The following is a 13,784-nucleotide window of genomic DNA, read 5'->3' on the forward strand; positions in this document are numbered from 1 at the left end:
AAGGGAAGGGAAGGGAAGGGAAGGCAAGGCAGGAGCGGCCGGCGGGCGTTTTGGAAGAGAGGGAAGAGAGCATCAGGGCTTGCGTTGGAGGGCAGGGTCTGCTGCCGGCGCAGTGGAATCGGCACCCGCTGTCGTGTTCGGGAAGGAGAAAACTGAGATGAGCTGCAATCCAGCAGGAAACAAATTGGACTTGAAGAGTTCTCTCTAATTTAATACCGGTACATGGAGGGGAGTGGGTTTGTTTTTTGGTTTTGTCTCTGTTTTTGTGTGTTTATTTGCACTCTGAAGCACACTCTATATTTTTTTAATGTATTTGTGAGCCCTTGAGCACTGCCCCAGGTGCCACTTTTCTAAATAGTTTTTGCCAGCCATCTAAAAAAACACCAGCACTGTTACTGAAGCAGAACTGCCCTGTGTCTGACCCATGGTGGTAAGCTTACACATGCCAGCAATGGGCAAACCAACTTATGGGTGTCAGTCTCCGCTCAAAATTTAGTTATGCGGTTTGACATACTGTGTAAGATATGCAGTAGGGTTTTTTACTCATCTCCCTGCAAATGGAAGCTTGAATATATACTAGGCGTTTCTTCTCCCACTTTCTTGTGGGAGCAGGTTGTAATATATTCAGCAAGATCTCTCCGCCAAACATGTTAAACAGTAAGAGTGGTACTGCATATACTTGAAGAAACGTTTCCTTAACATCACTCTGGAATTTTGTCAAGTGGTGGGGATTGTTATTTTCTCCTAATCTCTTAAAAATAGTAAATGCTACAGCTTTATCCAAGTTTTGAAATATTTCTACTTTATTGTTTTATCAAAATTATAGATATGCTTTTGCTATTTTACTTGCCTTTTCAGTTCTTAAATGTTTTAGCTCTTAATGTGGTTAAACCGTAGTCCATAGTCAGTGAATGATAGCTAATTACTTTGGCTTGTATAGGTTTTCTTACTTCTTTCTGAAATAGAGATGGAAGGGCATTGTGAAACTGAAGGTGTGTGTGGCTATGATTGCTATCTTCTCTTTTTCATTCTATATGTTGACAATGGCCAACTCGGATACTTGTGATTGGGACTGCACTATAGGGAAGGAAGATTCTTTCTAAGGCAGACTACTTCTGGATGCCTGTGCCCGTATGTTGGTTCCTGATTAAGGCTGTTGGCCCAGGGATCAAGACTGCAGCTAAAGTTTTAGGCAAATACCTGCTCTAGTAGTTGATGATCTACTAACATGTAGTGTGTGTTGTGCATTTTTAGGATGCTGTAGTTTGGTGATAAGTGTATGTTTTGTACATACATATATACACTGTTATGTATAGCTTCTTAGTGTGTGCGGGTTTTTGATTTTGTTTGGTTTTTTTGTTTTTTTTTTTATGTGATTTTGATGTTTTACAACAATGCCAGTAACTTCCTGTAGGATCTGGTGGAAAGAAATTCGTTCTTAGTTTTAAAATTCTTTTCCACTTGGTGTTGAAAGCAAATGCAGCAGTTTAAATATAGATCTTCAAGTAGCTTCTGGGAAATGAATGAATGAATTGATTTCACTTTTAGTGTTCTTATAACTCTCTTTTAAAATCATGAGGATCAATAATTAGCTTTGAAGTGAAATGCATCAAGGCCATGCAGCCTTTCAGGTGAAGATCTTTAATCTGAACTAGTACTGCTTGGAAGTCCAGAAAGTTTTACTGTCATTTCTTTAATGTACGAATGTTTCTTTCACAGGTATGAATTATGATGTAATCAGTTTCAGTTAAGCTTTTCTTCATTATTTCTGTAGAGTTGAGTGTGTTAATGCTTCTGAGGCTGTATAAATATCAAATGATTATGATACAGTATTTTTTTTCATAGGTTTGAAAAAAATACAGGAGGTGTACTGGCAGATAAAAATAATGAGTTCTGGTGCCTAGGTTGAAGTATAGCCTATGGCATCGTGGCTTAATGTTTTTTATGGCTTTTCCCGCGTGTAAGAAGTGCAGGTGACTACCATGTGAAATGACTAAGCTTTCCATTAAGTGTTTTTAAACCAAGATGATGTCTAGAAAGTAGTCAAGGGGAAAACAATATTGCATGAATAATCTTAGGCTGTTTCTTGGTGTTGGTAGCTGTTGACTAACAAAGACCACTTACATTCTGTTAAAGATCATAGTGTAGGATGCCGCTTTTTGTTTGTTGTATATATTTGTTCAACCTAATGGCCCGACGAGATCATGTTTGATAACTGAGTGGTACTGTCCTGCAGCACGGTACATGTACTGGAGATGCGGGAACCATGTAGCAGAAAGCTTTGAGCAGTTGTGGATTATCACTTTCTCCCAACGGCAATAGAAAGGGAAGAATGAAGGCGACTGGATTTATTTCCCTATGGACGTTGGTTTCGCTGCCTTGTGGCCAATTAGCAAATCCTGCAGAACATGAAGATGTAGTAAAACATGCAATAAAGCTCCACCGCGGGAAAGGAGCTGTTATCACTCAGAGAAAGCAGTGGGTGCTGGAGAGCTGCAGAAAACTGTCTGGTCTTCTTCGCCAAAAGAACGTTGTTCTCAACAAACTAAAAAATGCCATAAGAGCAGTTGAAAAGGATGCAGGACTGTCTGAAGAAGAGAAACTTTTTCAGGTGCATACCTTTGAAATTTTCCAAAAGGAGCTAAATGAAAGTGAAAACTCGGTCTTTCAAGCAATCCACGGCCTCCAGAGAGCTCTACAGGGTGATTACAAAGATGTTGTAAATATGAAAGAAAGCAGCAGACAGAGACTGGAAGCCTTGAGAGAAGCTGCAATTAAGGTTAGTTCCCCCATGTTTATTACTAGAGTATTAATATTCTACTTGTGATTATTTTGATTTTATTATGGCACTGTTTTAATAAGAAAAATGGATCTACGTGACACTTGCAATGTTTTGCTGTTTAAAATGGCTTTCGAATGAAGTATTTGTTCTCATTAATAAAATTAGAAGTCGTTCTGGTGTAGAGCTTAAAACTTACTAGCTCTTACTAGTTCTTATGTAAGTTCTTATTTCAAAACAAAGCTAAGCATAATCATAAGACCTATGGCAAATATTATGTTAAAGGGAAAGGACTACAAGAAGTGAGTCATTATGCATAGTACAGTTGCACTAGATAAGCCAGTGGGATTATCAGAGTGGAAATAATACCATAAATTGGCAAAATACTAGCTGTTTTTTTCCACTTCAAATAAAAATTGCTTAACTAAAATCTACAATTTAAACAGTGACTTCTTGCCTTTTATTTCCATATTTATATAGATGTGGGTAAAATGCAAAATATTAGATCACTAGGTTTTTAATCTCCATATAACACTCTTAGCCTAAGAAGTCCAAGTTTGGAAACCAGTGCTTCCAAGAAAGAGCTGGCTGAAGTAACTTTACCAAGAAAAGTGCAGATGAGTAAGAGTTGAGCACAAAGACTGCTTGGAAAATTTGAGTTCTCATGTCAGCGCAGACCTGTTAGAGCACACACAATCTGCCTCTGTCTGCTGGATTTGGTAATGCTCAGACTGCGTACTGAAAGTCTCCTATTGAGAGAAAATGTCATTTAATTGATTTGGTATTTAAATTGCTCTTTTCCTTGCTCTACCCCACAATCACTGTAGGGATGTATTAAGAATTTTCTTTGATCTCTGTCTTTTAAAAAGAGAGGCTGCCTTTGCAAAAGCAAGCAAGAGAAGGAAAAAAAAAAAAGTAATTGGGATATAGCATCTGAGCTGGGAGAATTTCTAAAGTGGCATTTGTGTAAGAGATGTGCAGATCTTAACAGATCAAGATGGCAAGAGACTTGGATGCAAGGAAGGTGTGCAGTGAATTGTAGCAAGAAAGGCTGGTGGAAGTAGAAGTTACGTTGCAGACTTTGGAGACTGGAATGATATGTGCCATGAAAATGAAGACTGAATTATGACAGATTTGCATAGGGAGTACTTTGGATCTAGGTGTGTTCCAGTGAAGTGCTCAATATGACTTTGATATTGGTGCTTAATGCTACTGCCAACTTATACTGTATAGAAAGGGTAGCAATTGTCATGAAAATGTCTTGATTTTTCCACCTTTTTTTTTTTTCTCAGAGCTCTTCAAATAGCAGCAGTGAAACTGTCCAGAATCATCTTTATCATTTACCTAATTCTTGGCAACATTACTGTAAAAATACTGCAGTAATCTATCCTTGAACTTGAGAATGGTGCTTACTTATTTCTCTCATAAAAGGAGGCCTGTGAAAGACACTTTTTAGATGTGTCTCCTGTCAAAACTTTATTTCTGCAGAGGTAGATTCTGTAGGTTTTGGGGTGGGTTTTTTTTTTTATTATCGTATCAAGATATTTACTTGAATGAGCACTAGGTCACATCCATGATTATTTAAACAGAACACTTGTTATTCTAACCCTACAATTATTATATAAAGTGAAACAAAGGATAGTGGGGAAATGCATGCCAGAAAGATGAAAATTACATGGGATATGTTTTTTTTGGACTTCAGAAGGCATACATTAGGTCCAATTTTGTTCCAGTTTCATTTCACTGTAATGATTACTTTCTTGGTGTACGTATAAGACATCTTTTCCATTTTTCTAAACAGTGTTTGACTGTGAAGGGTGCTGGACTCTTCCATTCATTTTATTTCTGTTGAAGTATTCGACAGTATCTAGTGATGGGATATGTATGCATGTCTGATGCATTTCTTGCTGTTTCTGCTGCTGGGAAAAGGTGGAGTCATTTGTGGAGCAGAATGGGTGGGGGAAGGAAGGACTGAAGATAGATAGCTTCTGCCTTCCTTTGCGCCAGGAACCTGTGTGGAGGTTCAGGAAAAGCAACCAAATCTCACTTATTTTTATTAGCTTCTGATTTCTTGGGTGCCTACTACTCAGACACTGATGGAAAAAATAACCTCCAAGTAGTACAAAGACGCGCGCTCTTCTGAATGTGCTTTTTTTCATCCCTGATTAAACAGCAGAGAGCAATGGCAACGCTGCGTTATTAACTAGCATCATCCCAAAGCCTTGCCTGATCTTACTTCATTTTGCTCATGTGTTTCTGGGTGTTCCAGCCTTCTGTTTAGTGCACAAGCCTTATCTGTATCACCTTGCTGAAAAGATTGTTTGGTATGTATCTTGTGATCATCTGTCTCCACTCCCACCATGAGTTGCGGAGCGGTGTTTGTACAGTGATGCACTTATGCTTAACATGTAGGAGGATGTTTAAGATAACTGGTCCCTTTTATGAACTCTGTTCTCTGTGATTGTCCCACCCCATTGCCATGACACTGGTCTGTGAGTAAAAACAGAGAAGCCACTTTAATAGACAACCTTTGTCTTAATTAATTAAAGGAACTTAGAGTAAGACTCAGGTTTTTGAAAGCTCTTCTACTTTGCTATTCAGAGAAAGTTAACTTCTTGCAAATTTAGTTTTGCCTCTAGCTCTGTTCAGCCTGTTTGTCTCAGCCAACAGAAAGGACTGGTCGGCTCCCTCCACCTAAAACATGTTCTGTTTTTTGAGGGGAAAGAATCTAACCCTTATTCCATTTTGTGTTCTAAGTTGTTGCTGACTCAGGGAAGAATCTGCAGCTGTTTTTTACATCTTTCAAGCAATGTCTGCTAGCACAGAACAACGGAGAGGAAATGTTGTTCCTTGAGGCTATATGGGAGGACTGTGTCTCTTGCTTATGTGTTGCATAAGAACTAAAGCAGTTGACATTGAGCCAAGCACATTAATAGTTATGTTTTTTTCCAGCTCCAGTTATTTTGGGAACTGGGCTGTTTTCATCCTGCTGGTGTAACTATGGTAATTCTAAACACTGACAGCAATTTTGTGTCTTCATCACAACCAGAGGTATTCACCTGACTGTCAGGATTTTAAAAGGGTTGAACTACAGTTACAGGCTGTGCTGAACATACTCTGGTCATAGTGTCCAAGGACTTGATTCAGCTGTGTGCACGCTGTCTCGAGTTTCAAGGGGGAAAACGTCCATCTGCAAATATGTGTGGATGAGGGGACACTCCAGTTAAACGCAGGAGTTTAAGACTGTTTTAGATGCCCAGGTTATCCAAGAGACCTGTGTGGGGTGGGCAGATAAAACACACTGCCTAGGCCAGACCTATGTTCTATCTGACTGGTAACCGGATATGGAAGGGTGTCCGCAATGGAGACAGAAACTTGTGTTTTTTGGGAATTCAGTCTCACCTAGTATTTTTTGGCTAGTCTTTGTTTTCCCTTGGTAATAATACTGTCTCTCTTAAAGAACAGATAAAGGGTTTCCCTCATCTAAAAATTCTCAGCATCCTGAATCTAACTGGAAGGAAGAAGCCTGCCGTTGCATGTATTTCCTCATTACTCTCCCTCTCAACCAGTGCAGCTTTATAAGAATGTAGGCATATAATGTGAAGCATCTTTTTTCCAAAACCCCTCAAATTATACTCTGTCAATACACAAAATATTATATTCAGTTATTGTCTTGGTAACTGTGTAGAAAGCTCAGCATTAAGTCCAGTCTTGATAAGTAAAACGCCCTTTTTTTAGTTTTCTTTTTAGACCTGAAACATCTGAAAAGAAATGAAACATCATAACCTTATCAGGGAGGCTACTGAAATATTTTTACACTGTATCAAACCACATCAGCATTTTTTCTTTTCTGACTTCTGAAGCCCAGAAGTGGATTTCAGAAGCCATTAGTAAAAGTTCGTAAGAAACTCAGACTGAAAAATGGATAAAGTCAAGCACTGTTGATACGAAAAATGCTTCTTGGGAAGCATAAACAGGAACCTCAGCTAGGGTGCTTGACTGCTCATCTAATATTCTCTCACTACTGCTTTTTTTTTTTTTTTAGCTGTTTCCACAGTTATTGTAATTTTTGAAAACCACAAACGACCTCTTCCCATGTTTATAAAATGGCTTATAAAATTAAGATTCATTGTGTTTCCCTTCTAATTTGTTTGTTTATTGTAGCTAGTAATGCTTTCAACATTATTATTCTTCCCTGTTAAAAGCACAGAGCTCTAAACTTTACTTGGCTCTGAAAAGTTTCCTAGAGTTCCTCAAAGTAACTCCTTTCTCATATTTTCTAGATGATAACTTTGGGGCAGTTCTACTGTTTAATGGATTAGAAGAGCTGATTGGTGGATATTTTGTGTGATTGTTGCTTTTCTTGCTCGCTTTCCCCAGTGAAAATCGGCACAAAAACCAACCTTCAAATATGATTATAAAGTCTGTATTGCTTTTGCAATGTATTGTGTCAAAAGAAGCGTACATTTATGTAAAATGTTTTTTCTACTTGATGACCTGGGCCAGCACTTTATCTGTGTGTTGTAAAATTCAACAGGAAGAAATGGAATACGTCGAACTCTTAGCAGCAGAGAAACATCAGGTTGAAGCCCTTAAGAACATGCAGCATCAAAACAAGAGCCTGTCAATAATTGATGAAATTCTAGAAGATGTCAGGAAGGCAGCTGATAGATTAGAAGAGGAAATAGAAGAGCATGCCTTTGATGACAACAAATCTGTAAGTGATGTCTTAGTTCTTTCACTGGTGCACATTTTTGTTTGGACTTGCATTTTAGGGGTATTGCTCATGTTAAATATTTGCTAGAATTTTAGTGACTATTTAAAAAAGCAAGACAAAAATATTCTGAGTCTACATTAATTTTTTCTTTCAATAGAAGAACTAGAGGTAGAGTAATTGCTTGTTAGGAGTAAGCAAACAGGGGTGATTACTCCTTTTTGGTAGTGATTTCTGTGATTTTAATTTGAAATTCCTCCCTGCAGCTGCCACTTTTGACAGTGATGAGTGTAGTCCATCTCGCTCATACAGCCCTTGAGAGTTATGACATATCAGTGGTGATGGGGACTTTGCAGGATATGGAGTTACCACATTAAACATATTCTCTGTCATTTTTTTGAGAAAGTTATGGGAAAACAAGAATCCTTGCAGTTAGTTTTCACAGTCTAGGAAAAGATATATGGTTCAAGGTAAGGACCTGAAATGTGTTTGTCGTGTTGCTTTCTCTCATTTCTGACTTCCTCTACTTTTCGTACTGTGACGTATTTTGCTGTTTTCATCATTTCTTTGCTGATGGACAGCAACCCTCCCGTAAGGCTGTGTGCATTTGGAGCCAGGTGTATGTCAGTTTATTTTAGTGTCCCATTATGCTGTTGTTAGAGAACGACTCTCTAAATTGTCCCTGTTTGCGTAAACATGGGCTGCAATTTTATTTGGCTTTTGCTCTTGAAAAGTTTTTGTTGATTTGCAGATTGACTTCCCAGGCGAGAATTCTACTGAGGAGGAAATCCAGTTGCTCTCTAGTAAAAAGCCAAGCCATTTTTTTTTAGGGTTTGTTTTTTTTGTTTATTTGTTTGGATTTTTTTTTAATTGTACTTACACTGAGAGAAAGTGAAAGCGGATTTTTATTTTGTGTACACCAGATCGCAGCAGCTGGACCCAGTGGGAATCCTGCCCAACAGGACCAACAGTGGGGAAGGGATGAGGTAGCTGGAGTGCCCTCTTCTGTTCCACTGGGGTGTAACGGCACATTTTAAACACCAAGAATGAGGTTTCTTCTGCTACACCTGTTAATTGGCAAAATGCCAACACATCTTTTTGTTTTTGTTTTTGTTTTTTTTCCCTTTTTTCTTTTCTTCTTTTTTTAGGGGGAGAGGGGAAGGAATCTGAGCTAACCCACTCAATCCAAGAAAAGAGCATTTGTGCCTTGTATTCTGTCATGTACAATGTGCTTTCAGGAGCTGCTGTTTTAGGAAATGCAATACTGAAAATAACTGTTTTCTCTCAGCATCTCCTCAAATTTATTAGTATTCAAAAGCTCATCTGAATCTGTGCCGTCTACTCTTGCACTTCTAGCATAATAGTCTTTTTTCAGTTACCTTTCCTGTTGTAAAAGTAAAAATGCACCATAACATCCACGCGATGTATGGGTTTTATATATATTACACAGAAAAAAAAGCTCAATGTTTTTTCACAATTGTCTTAATCTTATAAGCATGTTCCCTTTTTTCATAATACTGTTTCTGACTTAGACTGAGAACACCACCACATGAGGATTTTATTTATCCAATTGCATTGCTTTTGTATGATACGTTTTTAATTTTGGTGCAGAGAAGTTCAGTTAGATTCCAGACACTCAAGCTGCCAAGTACAAAGAACATATAATAAACTGTACCTGAATCTGAAGTTCCAGAGTTTCAGAGAAGATGCTCTGACTGCTGATGTATAAGATAATTTTAGCTTAATGCACACTATCACTGATGAATTTTATAAGATAATTTTAGCTTAATGAACGTTGTCACTGATGTCATAACATTAAATTCCAAAGAAGACACTAGAGCAGGTGTTGGCTTATTAGCATTTTGATTTTTTGGCAAAGTAATAATCATCTGCAAGATGGGGACACTGCACTGAACAGTGAAATAATTCCAGTGTGAAAGTCAGTTCAAAGTATGGCTTGTATTGCAGAGCCAACATTTAACAGTAAGCTCCAAGCCCTGTTTTAGAATCCCTGGGGTAGCAACAAGGGTGTAGGAGAGGAGGTCAGGAGCAAAGATTGCAGAAAAACGGTAGGATTGGGCACTTCTTGTGTATTCTGGTTAGAAACAGTTCTTCATGTCTGCCGAATGCAGGGAAGCCTTTCTCCTTTGCTCCAATACTGTGTGAATAGTTTGCATGTATGTGGCATGCAGCTGCTCCTGCTTTCTCCCATCAGCTGAAAACATGGTTTAGTCTCCTAGACTTGGCAGTGGACACCTCATTCTGGAATGCAAAAGAGCCTGGTAAGTGGGGAGCTTAGGGAGGTAAAGGCAAAATATTTAGAAGACGACAGATTTTGGGCAAAAACCATGAAAAGATAACTTGCGTAACACATAAAAAGAAAATGGTCATCACTCTCACTCCAACAGCTCAAAATGCTAGTGTTTGAGGCAGTTTGATGCATTTAAATAATTATGCAAATGTTACAGTTTGTTTCAAATTCCTTTTTTCCTCTGACTTTTAGTGACTTCCAGTTCTTTAGAGGCTCATCATGAGGTACAAAAACATGAGACAAGATCATTCCCACAAAAAAAGTATTTATTTAATTACACACACGAATGTAAAGAGTGTAAAATAAGGATAAAAATTGCAAGTTGAATATGAAGTATTGAAAATGCAATCTGAACAGTTTGTGGAAATCTGCTGGGGAATTGGCAAAAAAAAAATAGGAAACTGTTTCACAGATTGCTTTATGTGAATGCATTTCTTCATTAAACTAGGGAATTGCTTGGGTGAAATACAGCAGTCCAGATAAGCTGAATGTTTTGTAGTCAGTCCCTGGAATGACAACAGGCTGCTCTCTTTAATGGGGTCTGACAGCATCAACCTTAATTGATTCTGAAAATTGTTAAAATCTACATTACTTAGAATACAGTGGATAATGAAATAATTCCAGTGTCTTCTACTTTGTAATTGCAGACACTGAAGATGGAGCTAGGTAGAAACAATTCTTATTTTCTGGCCTTCAAATTTATAAGACAGTGCCTTTTTATTGACTTGGAATGCTGTCATTGTTTCAGATTCTTGTGAACTGAATATCACTTTGTAATCTCCAGTTGTTTTTGTTCAGGGGAATAAAATGTTACATTTCAGTCCAACCTTCTGTGTTAATAAATATGATAAAGTTTGTTTTTTAAAAAGTATTTCAGATTAGATGCAATTGAAACTACTGAATTGGAATTTCACAGCTTTGAAAACCTGTCTTCTTTTTTTTTTTTTTTTCGGTTGCACAACATGGCTAAAGAGGCCTGGAAACTCCTTCATTTTTAAAATGCAAAGCAAATTACAGCCTTTTTTTCAGTTATGGACATCAAGTTTTGATAGAGACCAGAAAACTTCTTGAAGAAACTGCAGTATTTTTATTCAATGTCAACAAATTATGGAGCACCTTCAAGCAGAGCTAACAGCCTTTCCCTTTTTACTGTATGCTTCATTGACATCCCTTCCTTTTTTTTTATTTATTTTTTTTTGTTATTTGCTTTCTTTCTCTTACAGGTAAGAGGTGTAAACTTTGAAGCAGTTTTAAGAGTGGAAGAAGATGAAGCCAACTCCAAAAGAAATGCTTCAAAAAGAGAAGTAGAGGATGACTTAGGTCTTAGTATGCTTATTGATTCCCAGAATAATCAGTATATTCTTACCAAGCCCAGAGATTCAACCATTCCTCGTGCTGATCATCATTTCATAAAGGTAATTGTTTTAGAAGACGTTCTTGTGATTCATTTTGGTAAGATTTAGGCCCACTAGTTTACATGCCAGATGTGTTTGGTTAGACTGAATATAGCTTCAGTGTTTGCCTCTCTAAAGTTACCCTAGCATTCACGATTCTCCTGTCTACTGGTGATCTGGCCAGTGTGTTCCCTACTCCTAGTACAGTCTTCACAAAACTGATTGTGATGCTGCATGAATCCTCTCTGTTTTTATTTGACTTAACTTGTACCTTCAGAGAACCATCCCTTCTCTTGGACTGCACAGCGTTAAAAACAAGCTACTGCTGTGCCTGATAAGCCACTTGCACATTGTCGCAAGAGAGAATTTATTTATTTGTCTCGTGATGAAAAAAGGGACACTGGAAAATACATAGATGTATTTCTTATTGTATTTGTGCTTCATGAAGAATATCTGGATTGGCATTTTTTACTTTTAATAAAAACCCCACAAAACCAAAATGGATCTGTTCCGCCACTTTGTTTTAATGCTAAGTGTAATTCCCCCCACAATTCCCTAGGAAACTGTCTACTTCCTACAATATAATTAAAATATTTAATAAATTGATTGAAAGTCTCCCAAAGCTACCAATTTACTTAAGGTCAGTACCTCATCTGCTTCATCTGCAAAACCACAGTGCTTACACCTACAACAAAGCGTTCAGGCTATTTTACCGAAGTAGCGTTTTCTTTTCGCAGGCAGCATTCAGCATTGAGTTTTACAATGCTATTTATCTTTTGAAAGTTAATAGTCTTTAATTTCAGCACAGATTTGTGTGTCGTTTATATTAACACATTTGTCAATCTTACGTATTTAGGATATTGTGACAATAGGAATGTTGTCTTTGCCATGTGGCTGGCTGTGCACAACGATAGGATTGCCAACCATGTTTGGGTATATCATCTGTGGAGTACTCTTAGGACCATCAGGATTAAATAGTATCAAGGTAAGTATGCATGTTGCTTCTTGACTTGCTTCATTTGTTGAAATCTTTAAAAGTAATTTTAAAAGAATATGGTCTTGCCAACCTCAAACATATTTAAAAATAAATAAATTAAAAACCCCAAACCTGGACCTTTTTCAAAAGGAGACTTCAAAAACTTTATGTCTTTGAAACACTTTGTTTTCTGCTTTTCTCTACAATATAATCAAGACGTGTTGAAATTGAAAACTGAAGTTGTGTTGCAGGGTTTTTATTTGTTTTGGTCTTTAATCATAAAGCAGAACCAAATTATCTAATTGACATCAAATATTCAGAAACTTGCAAAAAGTCAGTGTTGGCCCTGGAAGAAGCATTTAAACCAGTTAGCTCCCTGCTAATTGCACAGCTTGGCTTTGTGCGGAATTATTTTGCATCTCGGTAGCTCTTTCGCCCATCCTAGTCACCCTAGTTTTTCTCCAGTCCCCTGCCCACATTCCTGAAGTCTCTTGAACCTTTTTAGCTCCATCACGTGTACCCTGATTACCAGCTCATGCGAAACCGTGGGCTGTGGTTGGTTTGACATTGCACACGCTTCGATTAGTGATCTGGTGCGCATTAACAGGTTGTTTAGCCAGCAGGCAAAACACAGCCCGTGCTAAGGTTGCACGGTAATGTCCAGCTAAGCTGCACGTGTCTACTGCATTGATATCCACCTAACTGCCTGGAACTTACTGTCCTTGCAACCTCTGCTCTTGTGTGGACTTCGGTTGAAAATGACTGTTTGGCTCAAAAAACCAAGTAGAGATGAGTAGAAATTGTGGGATTTTCATAGAATCATAGAATGGCCTAAGCTGGAAGGGACCTTAGAGATCATTTTAATCCAGCCTCCCTGCCGCCAGGGTCGCCACCTCTCAACTAGATCAATCTTGTATTGGAAGAGATGGCTACAAATACTACACTTCCAAATTTTCATATTCTAAAATTGCGATTAAATAATAACCTTTGTGTCATACATAACTTCGGGTTGAGAAGGTCTGGAAAGCTTGAGCACTTGGACTGAGAAACAAGTTTGTAAGCTTGGCATCAGAAAGCAAGGAGGGAGATGTGGTCAGAAGAGACATGAGAGAGTTTCTCATGGACAGTTTCTTAAGTGAGCTGCCTGTGTCTTGTGGAGCCGTGACTGAACATTATTTATGTGGATGGTGTTTGTGTTGCCCGGGTTTCTTGTGTGAACTCTCTCCTTTTGCCTCTTCTGTATTTCATGAAAAAGAATTGAATGTTGGAGGAACTGAGGACACAGGCAGTTTCTCCACTGGCAGGGAAGATACTTTCTGTCTCCACATCTCTACCATTAATGATAGACCCTGGCCTCTTCTATTCTGGACTGTAAATACATAGAAAAGAAACATTAGGTTTTTCTGTTGTGACAAGTAAGACAATCACTCTTCTTGCTATTGCACCCTTCTCTCTGAAGTGGAAAGACTAGAAGCTGTACTGATCTGAGAGATGGATGCACAGAGTCTGTAGGATGAAGAGCAGAACAGCAGCTACAGTCTAACAGAATGATTATACCAACAGACCAATAAAATAACTTCTGGAATGCAAGCCTTAGTGGTTTACTAGCA

At 38.1% G+C, this 13,784-nt stretch overlaps 1 protein-coding gene across 2 annotated transcripts in view; it reads left to right on the top strand.

Annotated features, from left to right (window-relative positions):
- The first annotated feature begins 1,119 nt into the window (after positions 1–1,119).
- TMCO3 (transmembrane and coiled-coil domains 3) overlaps positions 1,120–13,784 on the top strand; it is a 31,795-nt gene continuing 19,130 nt past the window's right edge. Inside the window, exons 1-5 of one of the 2 annotated variants that reach the window (XM_009870473.1) lie at positions 1,120–1,159; positions 2,406–2,779; positions 7,317–7,496; positions 11,028–11,219; positions 12,055–12,183. In XM_009870473.1, the coding sequence (XP_009868775.1) occupies positions 1,120–1,159; positions 2,406–2,779; positions 7,317–7,496; positions 11,028–11,219; positions 12,055–12,183 (915 nt within the window). Of the gene's footprint in view, positions 1,160–2,233; positions 2,780–7,316; positions 7,497–11,027; positions 11,220–12,054; positions 12,184–13,784 lie in introns of those variants that run through there. The other variant, XM_009870472.1, reaches the window with a different exon arrangement.

Source organism: Apaloderma vittatum, unplaced genomic scaffold, assembly GCF_000703405.1.
Source record: "Apaloderma vittatum isolate BGI_N311 unplaced genomic scaffold, ASM70340v1 scaffold19035, whole genome shotgun sequence".
Lineage (NCBI taxonomy): Eukaryota > Metazoa > Chordata > Aves > Trogoniformes > Trogonidae > Apaloderma > Apaloderma vittatum.